The sequence below is a fragment of the Martes martes genome (assembly GCF_963455335.1).
Source record: "Martes martes genome assembly, chromosome: 8".
Taxonomy (NCBI): Eukaryota; Metazoa; Chordata; class Mammalia; order Carnivora; family Mustelidae; genus Martes; species Martes martes.
This window is the reverse complement of record NC_137895.1, coordinates 10,996,022-11,013,222: the sequence shown is the minus strand read 5'-3', so window position 1 is coordinate 11,013,222 and position 17,201 is coordinate 10,996,022. Positions and strand designations below refer to the sequence as shown.

At 61.1% G+C, this 17,201-nt stretch overlaps 1 protein-coding gene across 1 annotated transcript; it reads left to right on the top strand.

The window, feature by feature from the left end:
- The first annotated feature begins 5,059 nt into the window (after nt 1-5,059).
- On the top strand, nt 5,060-15,401 carry KCTD17 (potassium channel tetramerization domain containing 17). The gene is made up of 6 exons (XM_080811576.1): nt 5,060-5,253; nt 6,390-6,498; nt 8,837-8,928; nt 9,688-9,783; nt 11,447-11,572; nt 14,503-15,401. The coding sequence occupies exons 1-6, from the start codon at nt 5,071-5,073 to the stop codon at nt 14,530-14,532; spliced, it is 636 nt and encodes a 211-aa protein (XP_080667702.1). The 5' UTR covers nt 5,060-5,070; the 3' UTR covers nt 14,533-15,401.
- The last annotated feature ends 1,800 nt before the right edge of the window (nt 15,402-17,201 follow it).

Sequence of the window (17,201 nt, the reverse complement as noted above, 5' to 3'; positions counted from 1 at the left end):
CTCACCGTGATTGTATAAAAGACGGTCCTGATGTGTGACTCGCACGGAAGGGTTCAAGTGCGAAAGCACATTAACTCTAGGATTTGCTCTCCGAGAAGGGAAGAGCCAGTGTAGTAAAATGTGAGCATTTGGTGAATCTGAGCGGAGGCTCCACCAGAATTTCTGGTATTATTTTTGCAACTTTTCTCCAAGTCTGAAATTGCTTCAAAATGAAATGCTATTTTTTAAACGCAGGCTTTTCTGATCCAGTTTCAGCCAGAGCTGCTAACTGCACCCACATTCTAAAACGAGGTGCTAGACCATCTAAAGCAGTTTTTCCAACCCAGGTGGTTAAGAACTGGTTTTAGAAACCCCAGGAGATGGCCCCCTCCTGCCTAGAGCGGGGAGAGATGCCAGCAGAAGGAGCTGGAAGGTAGAGGGGGGCTCTCTCTCCAGGGAACTGTTGGGGTGCTCTGCTTCTCCCCCTCATGGGGGGAAGTGCACAGTGGGAGGGAGCTCCCCTTCTGGAAGGCGGAGGGAGTGGTGTTTAAGGAAGCCCATCTGCAGAGCTTGGCCCGTGTGTCCTGGATTCCAGGGGTGCTCAGAGGCGGGCTGGGACCCAAGCCTGGGAAAGCTTGCAGGGGGGATGCCGACGTGGCTGCCCGTTCCGTGGTGGAATCAGAGGTGTGGGTTGAACCCTGTCCGAGCCTTGGTGGAGCCTTGGCTTTTGGAGAACCAGCTGAGGACCTGGGTGAGGAGTGGTGACTTGGAGCTGTCCATAAGTCACATTGTGCACACCAGCTATGGGCTAGGGCAGCAGGAGAGTGGGCAGTGGGACCTAAAGGAGGTGGTCCTTGAGTAGGGTGTCCCAGGCAACCAATCAGAAGAGGCCCTATTCAGGAAGGAAAGTACAGTGTGAGGGGGGGTGGCGCTCCAAAGAGCGCTCAAAACAATCCCCCAGGAAAAAAACCTAGCCAGCTTGAATCTTAGCTCTGGCCACAGCAAAAGAGCACCAGAGGGCATGGATGCCAGGCAAGGAAAATCTTCCCTTTCTTTTCCCATCTCTGTTCCACACCAGTCATGGAGGAGCTGAGGAGAGGAGGTTGGAGGAACAGGAGAATCTGGGGGGTCCCCAGGGGTCCCCCACTGTAAAATGGCAATTACAGTGGGTTGGGATTAAAAGAGATAATCCATGAAAGTGCTTGGCGTGGACCTGGGCCCATGGAAGTGCCATAAATGTCCCTGGGGCAGCAGGAGCAAGGAGCCCAGGGGCGCAGGGGCTGTGCAGTAGATGCCTGGTTCTGTGTGATTCCTGATTCGAGCTGCGGCAGGACATCAGCCGGAGCCAGAGGTGCCTTTGCAGGGCAGAATGAGGTCCCTGCAGGAGGCAGATAAGACTGAGCCCATGGTCAGGGCCTCCGTCCCGTGGAGCTGAGCTGAAAAGAGAACCAGTGCCAGCTGACTGGACAGCGTGGGCCTGGCGGGCGGGGGGTGGGGGGCTCTCCAAAGACCCGAGCGCGCTGGCGCGCCCCCTGGCGGCGAGGCCGAACCGCCCGCCCCTCCTGCGGGCTAGGGGACCCCCTGGCTGAAAAGGGCAGCGCGGGGGCTCAGCACCCGGCAGCGTCCCCGCCAGCCCCAGCGGCACTTTCGTGCCAACTGGAGAAAGGTGCCCCTTCCTCCAGACATTCCGCTGTGCCTTCGCGGTGCGAATGGCGCCCCCTGGAGCCCGCAGAAATTATGGGCTCTTCCAGGGGAAGGTCTGCGCCTCCTTCATTTCTGAAACTCTAAAGCCCAGCGCTCGGGGCAGGCTTGGTGAAGGTCGACAATCCGAGGAAGTTCTAGGTAAAAGCATTGGGACATATTTGTTCTTTTATAAATATCCAAGTCCGCGGACCAGTTATGCAACGCTCCGAGCCCCGTCTGTAAAATGGGCAAAAAAATACTGACCTCGGCTGGAATGAGAGCCTGTCTGAATATTTCTGGGCGCTTGGGACTCACTCTTACTGACTGAATATACCCGTTTCTCGCCTCAGGTGACCCGCAAAGGTGACTCAGAACCAACAACCCCCACTCTGGGCTAGGAGGCAGAGCTGAGGGCCAAGGCAGCCACGGGACTGGATTGGGTGTAAACACAACAACAGAGTCGAGGCTACTCAGAATGTTCGGACATCGCAACATGGGAAGAGGAGGACTGAACCCCAAACCCCAGCAGGGCCGAGTGACAGCTTAGTCACGGAGCTGACAGCAGATGTGAAGCTGCTCAGACGTGGGGGCTGGGGGACGCTGCTAACACGAGAAGGTTCGAAACAGGCTGTGGCGATGAGCTCAGGTGGGGACTTTGGGATATATCCATGTTCCTTCAGCTCCAGTGGGTGGCGGGGGGACTCCTGGGTCACTGTGGGTCTGGGGATTTAGCCTGAGGAAATGATAGCTGCTGTGCTCTGGAGGCTGGGTCCTTGCGGGTGGCCTTTCTCTCTGCCTGTCCCTCCAAACCCAGCATGGAGGAGTGGGTGAGGTTGGTTCATTCCGGGCAATGGGAATGGATTTGAAGGATCATTAAAGTGCCTTGCCTCAGGCCCCAATCTCGGGTCCAACCAACAGTAGACAGGGAGGCAGGGCTCGTTCTAGCAAAGCCAACACTCACGGAAGCTTTGCTCAGGAAATGTGCTGTGTGCTCTTCACATACCTTCCCCTGTTAGCTCATGGAGTCCTGACAACTGCATAATTACCTATAACTATTAATATCCTCACTGAGGTGCAGAGAGGTTAGGTGACTTTGCCAAGGTCACCTGGCTAGCAAGCCGTAAAGCCTGGGCTGGCATGCTTGTCTGGGATCCTGTGCCCCTGAATCACCCCTCCTCCGGTCTCACCTGCTTTCCAAGGCCCAGTTCAGAGCCCTATTAAGAAGGACCTGAAAGCTGCTCTTCCCAGAAGGGGACAGCAGGGAGCAGTGTAACCAACAAGCCTTAGAAGTTTGGCTCCCTTCCAAGGTAATCATCATCCTGAGAAACTGTCTCAGGGATGTTTGGTTTTGTCCTCTAAATGGGGAAGATATGCAAAAAACCAAGAAGAGTGCCAGTCCGCAATCAGAAACAGGACCGCCGCTCTCCTGAGCATCACACCCGGAGAGTAAACTGTCGCTTCCCCCACAGGCACCGCAAACACAGGCCGGCCCCAAACTGACCTCCTCATCCCCCTGCTCACTGCCCAGACCTGCCTCTCCTCCTATACTGCCTCCCTTGCTTTATAGAAACTTCTACTTCTTCTGCGTCCTCCCTGCCTCTCACACTCCCTTGAACCCGAGTCTCTTCCTTCCACTTCCTACATACCCACCGAATCTACCCTCTTTCGTCTTGGCCTGTTGACTCTGCCCTGGTTGGGGCTTCCCCCTGTCCTGACCCAGATGGCCTCTTAACTAGACTCTCAACATTTCAAACCACCCTCCCTGCAGCCCCCGGAGTGCTCCAAGTGGCCAGTCTGACCCCATCACTCCCTGCCTACATGCCTTAAGTGGATGAAGAACTATTTCCTGCTCTAGCTTTGTTTTAACTAACAATGGCCGAGGGCTCACACTACGTTCTAGGAGTGCTGCTGATCTGACAAGCCAGTCCATATCCCACTTCACTCATCTACCCATCCATCCATCCACCCATCCACCCATCCAATATACTGAAAGCCAGGGACTAAGCCAGACATTTAACAGACACTAATCTTCAAAACAACGCTCTGCGGGAGCTACTATTATAATTCTCATTTTGGAAAAGGAAAAATAACCAGGCTCAGAGAGGAAGTTGCTCAAGAACATATTGGTGAGTTCTCAGGAGCAACCCTCTAGCAGCTGTGACCTATTCCCTGCCAAGGGGGAGGGCTTTGTGGAGAAGGCAGAGCCTTGGGTCATAACTGAACTTTCAGCACACAGCCAGGCTGCCTAGTGTGGGGAACCTGGGGTGGAGGGGGGCACCGGGATCACTGAGGGGCGCCTCAGACCCCTCCTCCTTAATCCAGGACCAGGACAGAAACATCAAGGAGAGAAAGTGAAGGAGGACATCTTCCCTTTCAGCCCTCGTCCCCACCTGGTTCCAGATGACATGAAGAGCTGTCCCTCTTCCCCGTTCCTGCAGTATCCAAGATGTCAGTGCCAACTTCAAGTTATCTGGCTTAGAAGGGGACCCTCGGAACCAACCCCTCCTCCCCCTCCCAAATTACAGATGGGAAAAGTGAGACCTCACCTAATACCTCAGCCTACAAAAGCCGGAATGAAAACCCAGTCCTCCTGACTTTCACCCACTGCCCTGTCCACCCTTCCTCCCTAGACATCTTTCTCAGGGAGCACTGACAGCCCATGGCGGGGGGGGGGGGGATTTGGAAGGGGGCCTTGGTGGTCACCTGGAACCCACCTGGGTTGCGGTCCTGCCACTCACCAGCTGTGTGAGTCAGGGAGGTCACTTCACATCTGCTCTGTATGATAGGGGTATAGTGATACCGACCTCACAGGGCTGCTGAGAGCCTCTGACTAATACAGACATGCAAAGCATCTGGAATATAGCGGGTGGTCGGTCAACTTTAAGCCCAGCTATGTTGTCCTTAAAGAACTTACCTTGGCAGAGAACCCAGCCCGCCCCAACCCACACATCACACAAAGGGCAGTATGAAAGCATCTTGGAGAACAGATACAGGTAAATGCTACAGAATCCTGGGAGCAGTAGTTTCTTTCCGTTATCGGCTGTTTGATGACCCAGACCCGACAAAGAGGAAAGAGCCCTGTGTAGAGCACACAGGAGGGAGGAGTGCCCGTTTGGAGTAGCACTCTCTATTGTCCTGGTGACCTCGAATCTGACCTTCCCCAAACACCATGATTCGGCTAAAGGTCGTCTTCTAGAGGCCCGGTCTACGGGCCGGCCTCGAAGCGCCGAGTGGGTCGGGCTGCGAGGGCTGCTCGGGGGTCCCGGAGACCCCCACCCCCACCCCGGCCGCCCCGCCCCGCCCCGCCACCGGGCGCGGACTACAGCTCCCAGCATGCCCGGCGCGCGGTACCTGCCCGCCCCCAGCCGCCGCGCCCGGAGGATGCAGACGCCGGGGCGAGCGGGGAGGATGGAGGCCGGGGAGGCAGCGCCGCCGGCGGGGATGGGCGGCCGCGCGGCGGGCGGCTGGGGCAAGTGGGTGCGGCTTAACGTCGGGGGCACGGTGTTCCTGACCACCCGACAGACGCTGTGCCGGGAGCAGAAGTCCTTCCTCAGCCGCCTGTGCCAGGGGGAAGAGCTGCAGTCGGACCGGGTGAGGCCCGCGCGGTGAGCGGCTCGCGGGCGGGGGGTTCTCTGCCCGCTCGAATCGGGGCTGGCCTGGCCGGGAACCCGGCTGCTTTTATATCCCAAGAGCGGGAGGCAGGAAGAACTGGCGAGGGGAAGGGAGGAGGAAGTGGATGGGAGAGCGAGGGATGTGCCATTGCCGTGGCAACGGGACAACGCCAGGCCGCGGCCATTTGGAGCCTTCTGAGCACTGCCCTGGGCTCCCACCTGGGGGGGGGGGGGCTGGTGGATCGGAAATCTCCCCCCTTCTTTAGGGCCTTCCCTCCTTCCCCAACGGGACTCCCGCACTGGGGAAGGGAATTGCTGAGGCTGCTTCCCCCGCCCTTTGGGGTGTGGGTGGCCTAGGAGTGCAGGGAGCTGGGTGGAGAAGTCCTGGGGTGCCTTCTGAGCTGGGCCTCATCAGGGAGGAGCCCTGGCCTATCTGGCACCATTTCTGGGCTCCCATCCCGGCTCTGCTGCAAACTGCCTGTGTGACCTTGGGTCAGACCCCTCCCTGCTCCAGGCTCAGCCTCCTGTCTGTAACCAGAGGAGGCTGGTCCGGAGGTGACCTCTAGGGCCCCCTCTCCCTCACTACCTGATCCTCTGATGCTGTGACCTTGGGCAAGTCCCCTTTTTCCCCCTGTAGAGTTGCCCGCCCTGCCTCCCTCCAGGCCATGCCTGTCCAATGAGATAGCGGCTCCTTTGGTAACTTGTAAACATCCCCCATCCCCAGAATGACTGGGGATCTGATGGAGATAGTGTAGGGCTGGCTTCAGAGCAACAGCCTCTAAGAGGGACAATCACTGAACCCTACTCTGGGTTGGGTGCCCCTCAGAACTCACTGGATGCTCACAATGACCCCTAGTTAGTGGGGAGCGGAGCGAGGCTCAGAGAGGCCAAGTCACCCGCCCAAGGTCACACAGCAAGAAGAAGGCAGAGGCAGGATTTGCTTCTAGGTGTTTCCGACCCTAAAGCCTTTCTGCTCCATCATGCCCCTTTGTTCCAGGGAAGAGCAGACCGCGTTCACTCCCTCCCTCTAGTCCATACTGGGCCTGGAGTGGGGGGCGGGGTGGGGGTGGGAGAACCTCCCTCTCCTCTCATGGCCTGTGCGCCTCATCTCCATAGGATGAGACCGGGGCCTACCTCATTGACCGTGACCCCACCTACTTTGGGCCCATCCTGAACTTTCTCCGGCATGGCAAGCTGGTGCTGGACAAGGACATGGCTGAGGAGGGTGAGTTGGGCCAGGGGGCTGGCTGGGAACTACATCCTAGCCCTTGCCCTCTGCAGGCTGCCAGGGCCTTCCATGGAGGTCCCAAGCCATTTCTCCCAGTTGGGAGGTGGGGTGGGGGGAGGGACGTTGAACTTCTTCCCTGCTGCCTGCCTCGTGATCCCTGAAAAGGCTGAATCTCAAGGCCTCTGCATGGGTTGAGCCTCGGGGCTCTGCCGAGCTGACCTCACCCGAGTTTTGCTGAGTGCCCGCAGAGAAGCGGAGGATAGAGGGAGCCTGTGAGGCCGGCAGCCTCTGTTGTGGGCACGGATGCTCTTTCCCTGGACCTCCTGGGAAGCCAGGTGTGTGCGGGGTGGAGGTGGGCATGGGAGGAGGAGGTCTGGCTCTTTCTCTGTGGGTGATCCGGTATCTCAGATGCCTGGTGAGGGCTGGCAGGCAGCTGGTGGGTGGAGCAGGTGACTCTTCCCCAAATCCAGCGGCCTCTGTAACACAGCTGGCTGTGGGTGGAGCTGGGGGAGGGGATCCCGCTCCCCCAGCAGGGGTTTGGTCCCTCTGGGGCCTAGGTGGCCGAGGCCCATAGATGCCCACTTCTGGCTCCAGCAGATGGTTCAGGAAGCCATGCCTGGAGGAATATCCTTTTGGCAACGACTCAGCCATGGGCAGGGCCTACAGTCAGGGCCAAGTCAACTCCGAGGGGCCCAGGGCGTGGCTCTGGGTCAGACCCAGCCAGGCCAGCTGGGCATGTCACTTCTCCTTTCTCCGCTTGTGTGTATAAATTAGGGGCGGTGAGAGCGTGCTTTGGGACAACAGGTGCCGTGAGTCCCAGTGCTCATACCCTGTGGGCGTCTAGCACAGCCCATCCTTCCTCACTTGGGGCCCATGGTCTCCCTTCTGGACCCACATGTACGTGGTGTTCTCGAGGCCAAGTAGCTCCCCCGTGGGCTAGGGCTCACATTCAGAGTGAATGGTGGGCACCCACCCCGCCGCTTTCGGGCGGCTCCTCAGGGAGCACAGGTAGCGGGGGACCTGGGAGCAGGGCCCGCGGGGAGGGGAGGTGAACACTCTCGCCGCGTCCCAGCTGACGTCTGTTTATAGGGTCTGGGATTCTCCCAGCTTTGCCCCTCCCAGCCCCTCACAGGGGGCTGGGGCCCCCACCAAAGGGGCCGAAGGACCTGGGAAGAGATTTACTAGCTGTGTGACACCAAGAAAGTCACTTAACGCCTCTGTGCCTCCATGGCCCCTTCTGTGAAATGGGATCACCATAGCGCCCACCTTCCCAAGCTGCTGTGGGGGGTAAAAGGAACTAAAGCAAGTGTGTTCCTTAGCTCAGCACCCGGCACCAAGGACCCGCGATGCCACGTTAGCTGTCTGTCTGTCATCTGCAGGGCTCACGAGCTGCACTCAGGCAGCAACGCTCAGTGTCTACCCCCTCTGTGTCAGGTGCTGTGTGGGCGCCTGGGACAGCAGGGCTGATCAGGCCTGGGACCCGTCCTCAGGGAGCCCAGAGGCCAGTCAAGAAAAGGACCAGAAGGGGTCCCTGCCCTGCCTGTACAAACACAGGGGAATCGAAAGGCTCGGGGCCATTGCCCTTCACTGGAAAGGTGACTCACTTAGTCTCCGAGACTCTCAGTTCCCCCAGCTGTGTAGGAACAATAATGCCTGCTTCCCCATGTCCCCAGGGCTCGTGATGAGCCCGGGAGGGCTCTGCAAACTGTAGGGTTGAGGAGGGGCAAGGGCACAAAGATTATGCATTTGTAGTGGGCTCTGAAGTCAGAGGAACTTGAATTTGGATCCCAGCTCTTGCCACTTAACTGGCTGTGTTGCTTCCGACAGCCGCTTCTCTTTCCGGTCCTCAGTTTCCCCGATTGTTCAGGGGAGGCAACAAAGGTACCTGTTTCTAGTGCTGAGAAGAAACTGCAGGAGAGGATGTAGAATGCTTAGCCCAGTCCCTGCACTGAGCGTGTGATTCATAAACAGGAGCACGTAATGGGGGTCAGCCAAGGTCCCTCTCGTGGAGGTGTTCTAGGCTCCAGTCCCAGCCAGCTCTGCATCTTGCCAGCCCTAGAGCAGCCCCCAGATGAGGGCAATGGCAGGTGTCCCTGGGTTGCCAGGCTCAGCACAGGAGGGATGTAGGGCTGGCTGGGTGACAGCCTCTCACCCCTTCCACAGAGAGTACGGGATCCCAGGAAGGAGACATCCCCTCCTGCAGGAGCCCGGGGCTGAGAGGTGCTCATCACCTCTCATGACTGGAGTGGGGGTGGGTGTGGAGGCAGAGGGGACAAGGGGAGAAGAGCGCATGGGGGCCGCCGAGTGACCCCGGGGACTGTCCTGTCTGTGCCAGGCGTCCTAGAGGAAGCCGAGTTCTACAACATTGGCCCGCTGATCCGTATCATCAAAGACCGGATGGAGGAGAAGGACTACCCCGTCACACAGGTCAGGGGTGGCAGGGCGGCAGGGCGGTGGGAAAGGAGGCCGGGGGTGGGGGAGGCGGGGAGAGGCTTGAGAGAGTTGGGGAGGCCAAGCTAGCCTGTAAAGGGAGGGTGTGGCTGAGCTCCCGGGCTGCCCAGCAAAAGCCCCAGACTGGGAGAAGCACGCTGCTTGCTGTCCCTGACGTGGCTCTGCTTGCGGTGTGACCTTGGGCCCATCGCATCCCTCTCTGGACCTTGATTTTCCCTTGTGGAATACAGAGGTGCGGAGACCTGCATGCTCCCCTTCCTTACAAGCAAAATGGGGTCCGTGTGGAGGAACAGGGGGCCCTGTGGGGACAGGGCATGAGCTGCTGGAGTTCGCAGTTCGGAGCAGAGGCCTTGGGCCCCGTGTGTAGGAGGAGCCGGAGGGATTCTCTGGCCACCTTGGGGGAGACATGGGTGCGGGTGGGTGGGCAGGTGGGAGACTGAAGCAGGGAGGCTCCATGCCGTCCTTCCTGCCCCTCATGGTGCCTGTGGTCTGGCTCTGCCACACTTAAGTTCGGTGGCCATGGGCGAGTACAACTCGCCTTGGTGAAAATCCGAAGCATCAAGTGACCCTGTGGGGCAAGTGCCTGGCAGGGGGTAGGCTCTCAGAGTGTGGCTGCCACCTTCCCCCGCCGACCCGCCCCTCCTCTCCTTCTCCGGGCATGTGGTGTAGGTGGGGGGATGACAGGTGCGCCTGCCCCTCCCATGGGTGTCCGCCACGTCGCTTCTCCGCCTGCAGGTCCCCCCCAAGCACGTGTACCGTGTGCTGCAGTGCCAGGAGGAGGAGCTCACGCAGATGGTCTCCACCATGTCTGACGGCTGGCGCTTCGAGCAGGTGCGCGGGGGCCCTGGGGCCACACTGGAAACCTCTGAGCTTCCCCGCACGGCAAGCCCTTCCCTTCCGTACCCCCGGGCTTGGGTAACCCGCCTCAGCCCCACAGCCATCACACCGAACCAGGTTTTGTAAGGGCCACAGCTGGCCACAGGGCGGCTCTAGGCATCCTCGTCGCTGGGGCTTCTCACAGCCGCTGGGGAGTGGTCTACACAGCAAGACGGGCGAGTCTCTGGGCCCTAAAGCTCAGGGGCAAGGAGACCGGAGCCCCATGAGTGAGCTGACTCCACCTTGGGTCAGCACCTCCTGTTACAAGGGCACAGGGGCAGTCCCAGGGTCCCTACGAGCAACAGGCCGAGTCCTGGCCTCGCCACGTCTGGGAAGGCCAAGCAGCAGCTTCCCATGAGGGTTCATAGTGTCCGATCGTCCCCCAGTCCATGCGCAGTGTACTCCTGGAGACATTGATCACAAGCGGGGTCGCCCTCGCCATGCAGCTCGTGGCCCACCTCTCAGGTTTCCAGAGGAACAGAGCCAGCAAGTTTACCCAAGGTCACTCGTGTCCCTAGGGAAGGAAAAGGGTTTGGCTAGCCCTTTCTCTGCGCCCACCCATAGCTCGTTGCATGTGGAGGTTGAAGAAGGGAGAAGGCCAGGGCTTCCCAGAACGGCGGGGCAGGATCGGGGAACAGGCCCCATCCAGGAGCCAGAGGCCTGGATCTACCACTTACATGCCGCGTAACCTTGAGCAAGTCCCATCTCCTCTCTGGGCCTCAGTTTCCTAGTCTGTGATATGGGGCGGTAGTGCTCCCTTCGCAGGACTGTCGTGAAGACGGGAAGGGCCACTGATAAAGTCCCTAGCCAAGGATAGGACTCCAGACACTGGCACCAGCCAGCATCCTGCAGGCTATGGGTCTGTAAGTCTAGAAGACTCCAGAGAGGACTCAGGATCCTGGATTCTAATCCCTGTTCCACCTCCTCTTCAAGCCCTGTCCGCCAGAGGGGCTGATGGTTTTCCCTGCCTATCAGGTGAGGGTCCCTGGGTGCTGAAGGTCCTAGCCAGGGCCTTGTGGTTGTGGTTTTGCCAGGGGGCCCCAGAGCAAAGGTGGGGCTGCTCTTGAGAGCCTGCAGGAGACTCTGGCAATCGCAGGGGCTCCCAGAGGCTGAGCCGACAGCTCCGGGCCCTCTGAGCCTAAGGAATGGACAACCTGTTCCCTCTGCTTGTAACAATGAACAGAATATTCTATGGGTGCCCATCATGCCAACCCTGCCCTACAACGTGGTTCTGGGGCTGCTTCAGCCACATCGGGGACGGAGGGGCACGACCTGCCCATCATCGGCTTCCACCTGCTTTTAGAAAACGGCCTCTAGGTCTGGCTGGGGTGAGGGGTGGGGAGCAGCAAACATAAGGCAGCCTTTTTCCAAGGAACACCAATCCCCCCCCACTGCCGGCTTAGCTGGGCCTGGAAGCAGACCTGATGCCTAGGTGGGGGATGGGGAGCTGACTCTTACTTTCTACGGAAACTCAGGTCTGGGCCTGACCCGAACAGCAGATCAGGACATAAGTCGGTATCCTGACCAGTGCTGATGCCAAACCCCTTCCGGGCTGGCCGCCTTCAACCCAGCCTGTCTTCTTCCCCCCCACCCCACCCCCCCATCCTCCTACCCCCAGCTGGTGAATATCGGCTCTTCCTACAATTATGGCAGCGAGGACCAGGCTGAGTTCCTGTGCGTCGTGTCCAAGGAGCTCTACAGCTCCCCACATGGGCTGAGCTCGGAGTCCAGCCGCAAAACCAAGGTGAGCCCCCAGCATCAGCTTCCCTCCCTGACCCCCCCCCTTCCTGCCCTCCACCTAGCCATCCCTGCTTCTTTCTCCCTCCTGCTGCACGCACATAACCACCCGGTCACAGCCGATGCCATCCATCCCATGCCACCCACGGTCCCATCCGCTCACGCCAGTTACCCAGGCCCGGGAGAAGTGAAAAGGGGATCGTCCCTAGAGCACGGCAGCAGGGGACCTGGATGCCGTTTGGAAGGGGTATCTGCAACCAGGGGTCTGGGCACGGTGTGCTGTGCTCTGCACGACCTTGGACAAGCCGCAGCCTCTCGGCGCCCCTGTCGTGTTCTCCAAGAACTGAGGGTAGACCGCATCCTTTCTGTGGTGCCATCAAGCTTAGAACTTCTGGGATCCAAACCATGGCCAGTTTATTTCACAAAGGGCAGAGAAGCCAAATCCGTGAATCCTGCCCCTTTCCGGGGCCCCCTTCCTCAGGTGCTCTGCAGGAGCGGGTGTCAGGAACCCCACGGGGCCCAGCCATGTGTCTTTGGCCCTGGCCCCTGAGGCAGCAACAGCCGGCCATGGGGAGGGGCTGAGCAGAGGTCCTGCCACCCGGAACCCAGAGCCAGTCAGAGGCCCCAGGGCCTTTGGGCAGGCCCATGGGGCAGGGCAGTGAGCCAGATTGGGAAGAAGGGACACCATTCCTCCTGGGGGCCTGTCCCTGTGCATCGGAGACTTACGGACCCTGGCTTCCTGTTTGTCTGTCTGCCCCCTTGCTCTGTGACTTCCCCTGCTCCCCCCACCAGGGGGTCAGCACTGTCTTGAAAGGGTGCAAGAGTGAGCCCGCTGCTCCTGCCTCTCCAGGAGCCCCTGGGGGGCCTCCCAGATGCGGGTGGGGTCTGCCCTGGGCCTTCCCTGGCCTCCTTTCTACCTGGGGCCTCCTAAAGTGAGGCCTTCCCAGGTGCCCCTCGAGGACGCCCTGGCCACACGCCTGCCCGCTCCCCTTCCACCCCTCGGAGCACCCCCCCCGACTGCTCCGTGAGTCCCCAGCTGGGCCCCATTTTCTCTGCCCTTCCTCCGGTCCCTTCTCAGACTTCCCCCTCCGGGGGGCTGGACGAGACTCCCCAGCTTCTCCCTCCTCAAGGGCCCCCTTCGTCTTGCCCGCCCGGTGGTGGGGCCCGCGGGGCCAGCCACCCGCCGGCACTGCCCCGGCCCGGCCCCTTGTTAGCTGTGCGCTCTTTCTTCCCTGGGTCCGCCGGCTGGTGCACAGAGCGCGGAGCAGCAGCTGGAGGAGGAGCGGCAGCAGGAGGAGGTGCAGGTGCAGGTGGAACAGGTGCAGGTGGAGGCAGATGCCCAGGAGAAAGGTGCAGCCACCCCCCGAGGACAATGATTGCTAATAACCGCCGGCGCCTCCCGCCCCCTGCCCGCTGGAGCCCGCTGCCGCACCCGGGGGCCGGGGCCTGCGGGGGGACGGGCCGCCAGGGCTAGCTCCGCCGCGCGCCGGCCGCCTCCCCTGCATAACCATCCCTTCTCTCACTTTCTCTTTGCAGCCCTGGCAGCTCAGGAGCCCGCTAACCTTTTCTCCCTCCCACCACCGCCTCCTCCTCCTCCGCTTCCTGCCGGAGGCCCCGCCTCATCTCCACCCACCTCTTCTTCCTCCTGGATCTCATCTGCACCCTGCCTCTTCCCTCTCTGCCCCTGCCCGGGTTTCCTCTCCTCCGCCTGCTCGCACCTCCCTCCCGGGGCCGCCCCGGGTCCGGCCCCCCGCGCCCTGCCCCCGGGCGCCCCGGCCCCGCACCCGCACCCCCGACCGTCCCGCCTGCCGCCTCCCGCGCCCCGGCCTGGGGAGCAGGGCCCCGGCCGTCTGTCCTCCGGGCCCGCCAGCCCCGCAGCCACCGCCGCCGCCGGGCCCCGCTGAGGCCGGGCCGCCCCGCCCCCAGAGCCTCACCTGCTCGCCTCCTCCTCACCTCTCCTCCTTGCAGGTTCCCGTCCGCACCCCTCAGACCTGAGGCTGCGCTGGCCGTGAGGGCTCCTCCCCGGCCCCTCGCCCGCCCCCAGAGCCGCCATCCCTGGTTTGTAGCTTGGCGGAGCTGGAGGGAGGGCGGAAGCCAGGAGGGGGCGCGTCTCCTGTTCCCGGACCCGAGCCTCTCGCTCGGCTGACTTTCTCCCCTCCCCTGCTTTTGGCCTTGGGTGTGAGGCTCTGAGAGGAGAGGAAAGTCAGGGGGCCGGCCTGGTTCCCAGCCAGCCGTCAGCACCAGAGCTCCAGAGCCGGGCTGGAAAGGAGGGAGGGGAAACAGCCGCATCACAGCCCGCCGGCTCCCCCACCCGGCCCCGGGGGTTCCGGCTCTTGGGTGGGGGGAAGGACAGCCAGCCTTGGAGTCCCTTGGCCTACAAGGAGTCAACCAGAGTTGGCTAAGGATCGGGGTATCACAGAAAAAGTCCTGGCCAGGTCCCCCGGATCCCCTACTCAATCTTAGCTGCCTGCTGTGTGACCTTGGGCAAGTCACTGTCCCTCTCTAGGCCATCGTTGCCTCTGAAATGGGGACAGACAGCTGCTGTCTCTGAACTTTTGCCTGAGACAGCAGGGACCTGGCCTTGACACCCCCTAGCCAGAGTCTTGGGGACTCTGGCCTCTGAGGCAGCCGCCACCCAGCTCCACCATGGGGTTGCCGGATGGGCAAGCTGGGTCCCCTTCCTGCTCCCCCTCCTCGGCTCTGAATTCACCTTCTCTGGGCCTCAGCCCCCCACCCTCTTCTCAGAAGGGAGCCTGTGACTCACCTACCTCTTTCTCTCTCCCTCTCTTCCCTGCCCTTCCCTCCATTTCAATCTCCTCTCTGCCCTCCCCTGGCCTTGCCTCACCCTCCTCACTGGCCCCACCTTCCCTCCCCCATCCTGGTGTTCTGATCACCCTCCCACCCGTCCCCCTGCCCCTTCCCCCTCTTATTTTCTAGCTGTTACAAGCCAGAGGCACCCGGATGTGAGGCCCCAGATCACCTCCAGGGACTTGGGGTTCCGATCTGAAATCCTTTATTTTTGTACCGCTGGGTGGGGCCCCAGCTCCAGGCAGAGGAAGCACTCTCCCCCCTGCCACTTCTGTCTACACCTGCGGGGCTGTGATTTCCCCCCGCCTCTGGGGGCTGGGCGGGGGCCCGCTGGGACCTCTCAAGGCCCGAGGTGGGCCCTGGGACCCTTGGGCGGAGCTGCCTGCGTGTGGCCAAAGTGTGACGCTGTCCAGCTGTGTCTCCCACGGCCCCGTGGTCCCTCCCCTGGGTCCCCCAGCTGCATGAATGGTACCCTCCCCCCTGACCCAGTCACGTCTCCTCCTTGAGCCTTATTCTCCTCATCTGTCAAATGGGTTCGTTCTCCCCGCCGCCGCCACCTACCTCACAGGGTTGTTGTGAGGTTACAAAGACGAGCAAGGTCCCAGACAGCCCTCGGGGAGTGTACAAAGCACCAGACCGGAGGGTGGCCCTCCCTTCACCCTTCCCTCAGAGGGGGACGGCCCTGCTCGGCCCCAGATGGAGATTCAGGTATTGGCGGGGTGAAGGGTGTGGGGGTTGGCCTTGTGGGAAGAAGAGGGAGGGTGACCCGGCCTTCACCTTGGCCGCTCCCACCCCTGTCTGCACTGTGGGGTGCAGAGGGCCCTGGCCAGGAGGGGGCAGGCCGGGGGTCTCAGCAGGAGCAGGGCTGCCCTTCAGGAACTAGTAGTGATAAGGGCAAGGGGGACACTCCTCCCTCTGCCCCGGGGAGAGTCTGGGGGTAGCAGGGGCTGAGCAAGAGGCTCCCCACGCCTTTATGATCCCCCGGGCTGTGTCCAACCCCACCATGTAATAAAGCCTGAAGAAACAGCCGCTCGGCTGCCTTCCTCTCTTCCTCTGGGCCACCTTCGGGGACGGGGTTTAACTCAAGGTTGGGTCAATGACTCCTAAGTGATGGGGCTTTTTCCTAAAGCCCAGGAACCCTGCCCTGCAGTCACTCTCCTGTGTATTTGGGGGAGGGGGGTCATGGCTCCGTCCTCTGCCCAGTGACCCAACACTAAGGGCACCCACTCTGGCTTGCTGGGAGAACTTTGGCAGGTGCCTGCCCTCTCGGGCCTCAGTTAACCCATCTGTGAAGTGAGGGGTTGGACCAGGTGACTTCCAAGGCCCAGCTCCGGGGAGCCATGCAGGTCTCTTCCTGCCTCTGGGCAGCCCTAGACCAGCTGGGGATGCTGAAGGGGTAGGGGGCTCCCGGAACCACCACGGCAGGGCCCCCCACTTCCTGGCCTCACCCCTCCATTCCTGTGGCCCTTTGCTCCAGCCTAACCCCGCCAGGACCCCCCTGCTGCTTCCTGCTGTGACTTTTCTTCGACCCTCCAGATCACTACCACCCTTCGCCCAAGTCCAGGAAATAGAAACACCCGGGCTCCTTCTCTCTGAGTCCACTGGACCCCGGGCTTCGGCATGACCCCCCCCCCCAACCCTGCCTGGCCAGTCCCTTTACGTACCTTGTCCCACTGCGTGTCTACCGTGTTCCCCCACTCCACATCTTAGCGCTGCTAGGGACATCCCGGCAGAGCAGGGGTCCTCTAGGCAGAGACCCTCCCCTGGACCGGGTGAGGCTCCCCCTGCTCTGCTTGAGCCTGGGGCGGGGTCCCTCGCCTCCCCTTGGGACATTCGGCTCGCTGGACTGACCTCACGTTCTGTGTCTGACTTTGTAAAAAGTCACCAGGAGGCTTGTTACAAGAACAGATTGTCCAACCACCCCTCAATTCTGACTAAGACTGGGGTGGGGCCCACGAATTTGCATTTTAGCGAAGCGCCCAACACTGCGTCTGCCGACCTCTGAGAAGCCTGAGAGGCTACGGGCTGGAAATACTTTAACATCTTCCCCACTCAGAGGTGCCCCCCACCCCCACCCCGCAGTGTCTGCTCAGTCTGCTCCATCTCCTCTATCTCCCCTGCCACGCGCCCCCCAAACCCCCAGCTGGCTGGCCCAGCAGGCATGCACCAGGCTTCAGTGGCCACTCCCTGCCTTTGAAACTTCCCCCCTTTCCGAGGCTCCCCTTCCTTCTCCCAGCTAGGCTTCAAGCAAGACTTGTCCACACCGCTGGGCTCCCCACTTCCTTACCTCCACTGCTGCCCCCAGAGGGCACCAGCCGCAGTCCCGGACCACTCCCACTTGGCTGCTAAGTTTCCATCCCTCCACTCCCCACCACCCAGCTCCCCTCCGGCTCTGCCTACACCCCTCAGCCTCCCTTGTGGGCCCCCATCTGTAGTGTCTGTCTCTCGCCTCTTCAGTCTTCCCACTCACCTTCTGCGGAGGGGCTCTAAAATCCCTCCTCCAGACCTCAAGCCCCACCTACCTCCTGCACACCTCTCTCCTAGATGCACCCCAGGTTCCGACACCTTCTTGGAGCCCTTCCCTCCTCAGGTGACCCAGGCCAGGCAACAGGTCCTCCACTGGCCCCGTGGATCAGGAGAGACACCCAGGAGTGGTCCTGGGTGACTTCTCCCTCACCTGACAGCCATCCACCAAGGCACCTGCAGGACACTGAGGGTCCTTTCAGTCCATCCCCATTGCCCGGCTCATTCGATCCCCTTCTCTCCCCCTGGAGTTCACAGTGGCCTCCCCGTCTCCCACTCCCTCTACACTGGGGCTAAGGGTCCTT

Bases quoted from the DNA above. Each gene is read 5' to 3' on its own strand.
- KCTD17 (XM_080811576.1), top strand. From the start codon at position 5,071: ATGGAGGCCGGGGAGGCAGCGCCGCCGGCGGGGATGGGCGGCCGCGCG. The intron at 5,254-6,389 runs GTGAGGCCCGCG...TCATCTCCATAG, and splicing joins AAGAGCTGCAGTCGGACCGG to GATGAGACCGGGGCCTACCT. The intron at 6,499-8,836 runs GTGAGTTGGGCC...TGTCTGTGCCAG, and splicing joins CAAGGACATGGCTGAGGAGG to GCGTCCTAGAGGAAGCCGAG.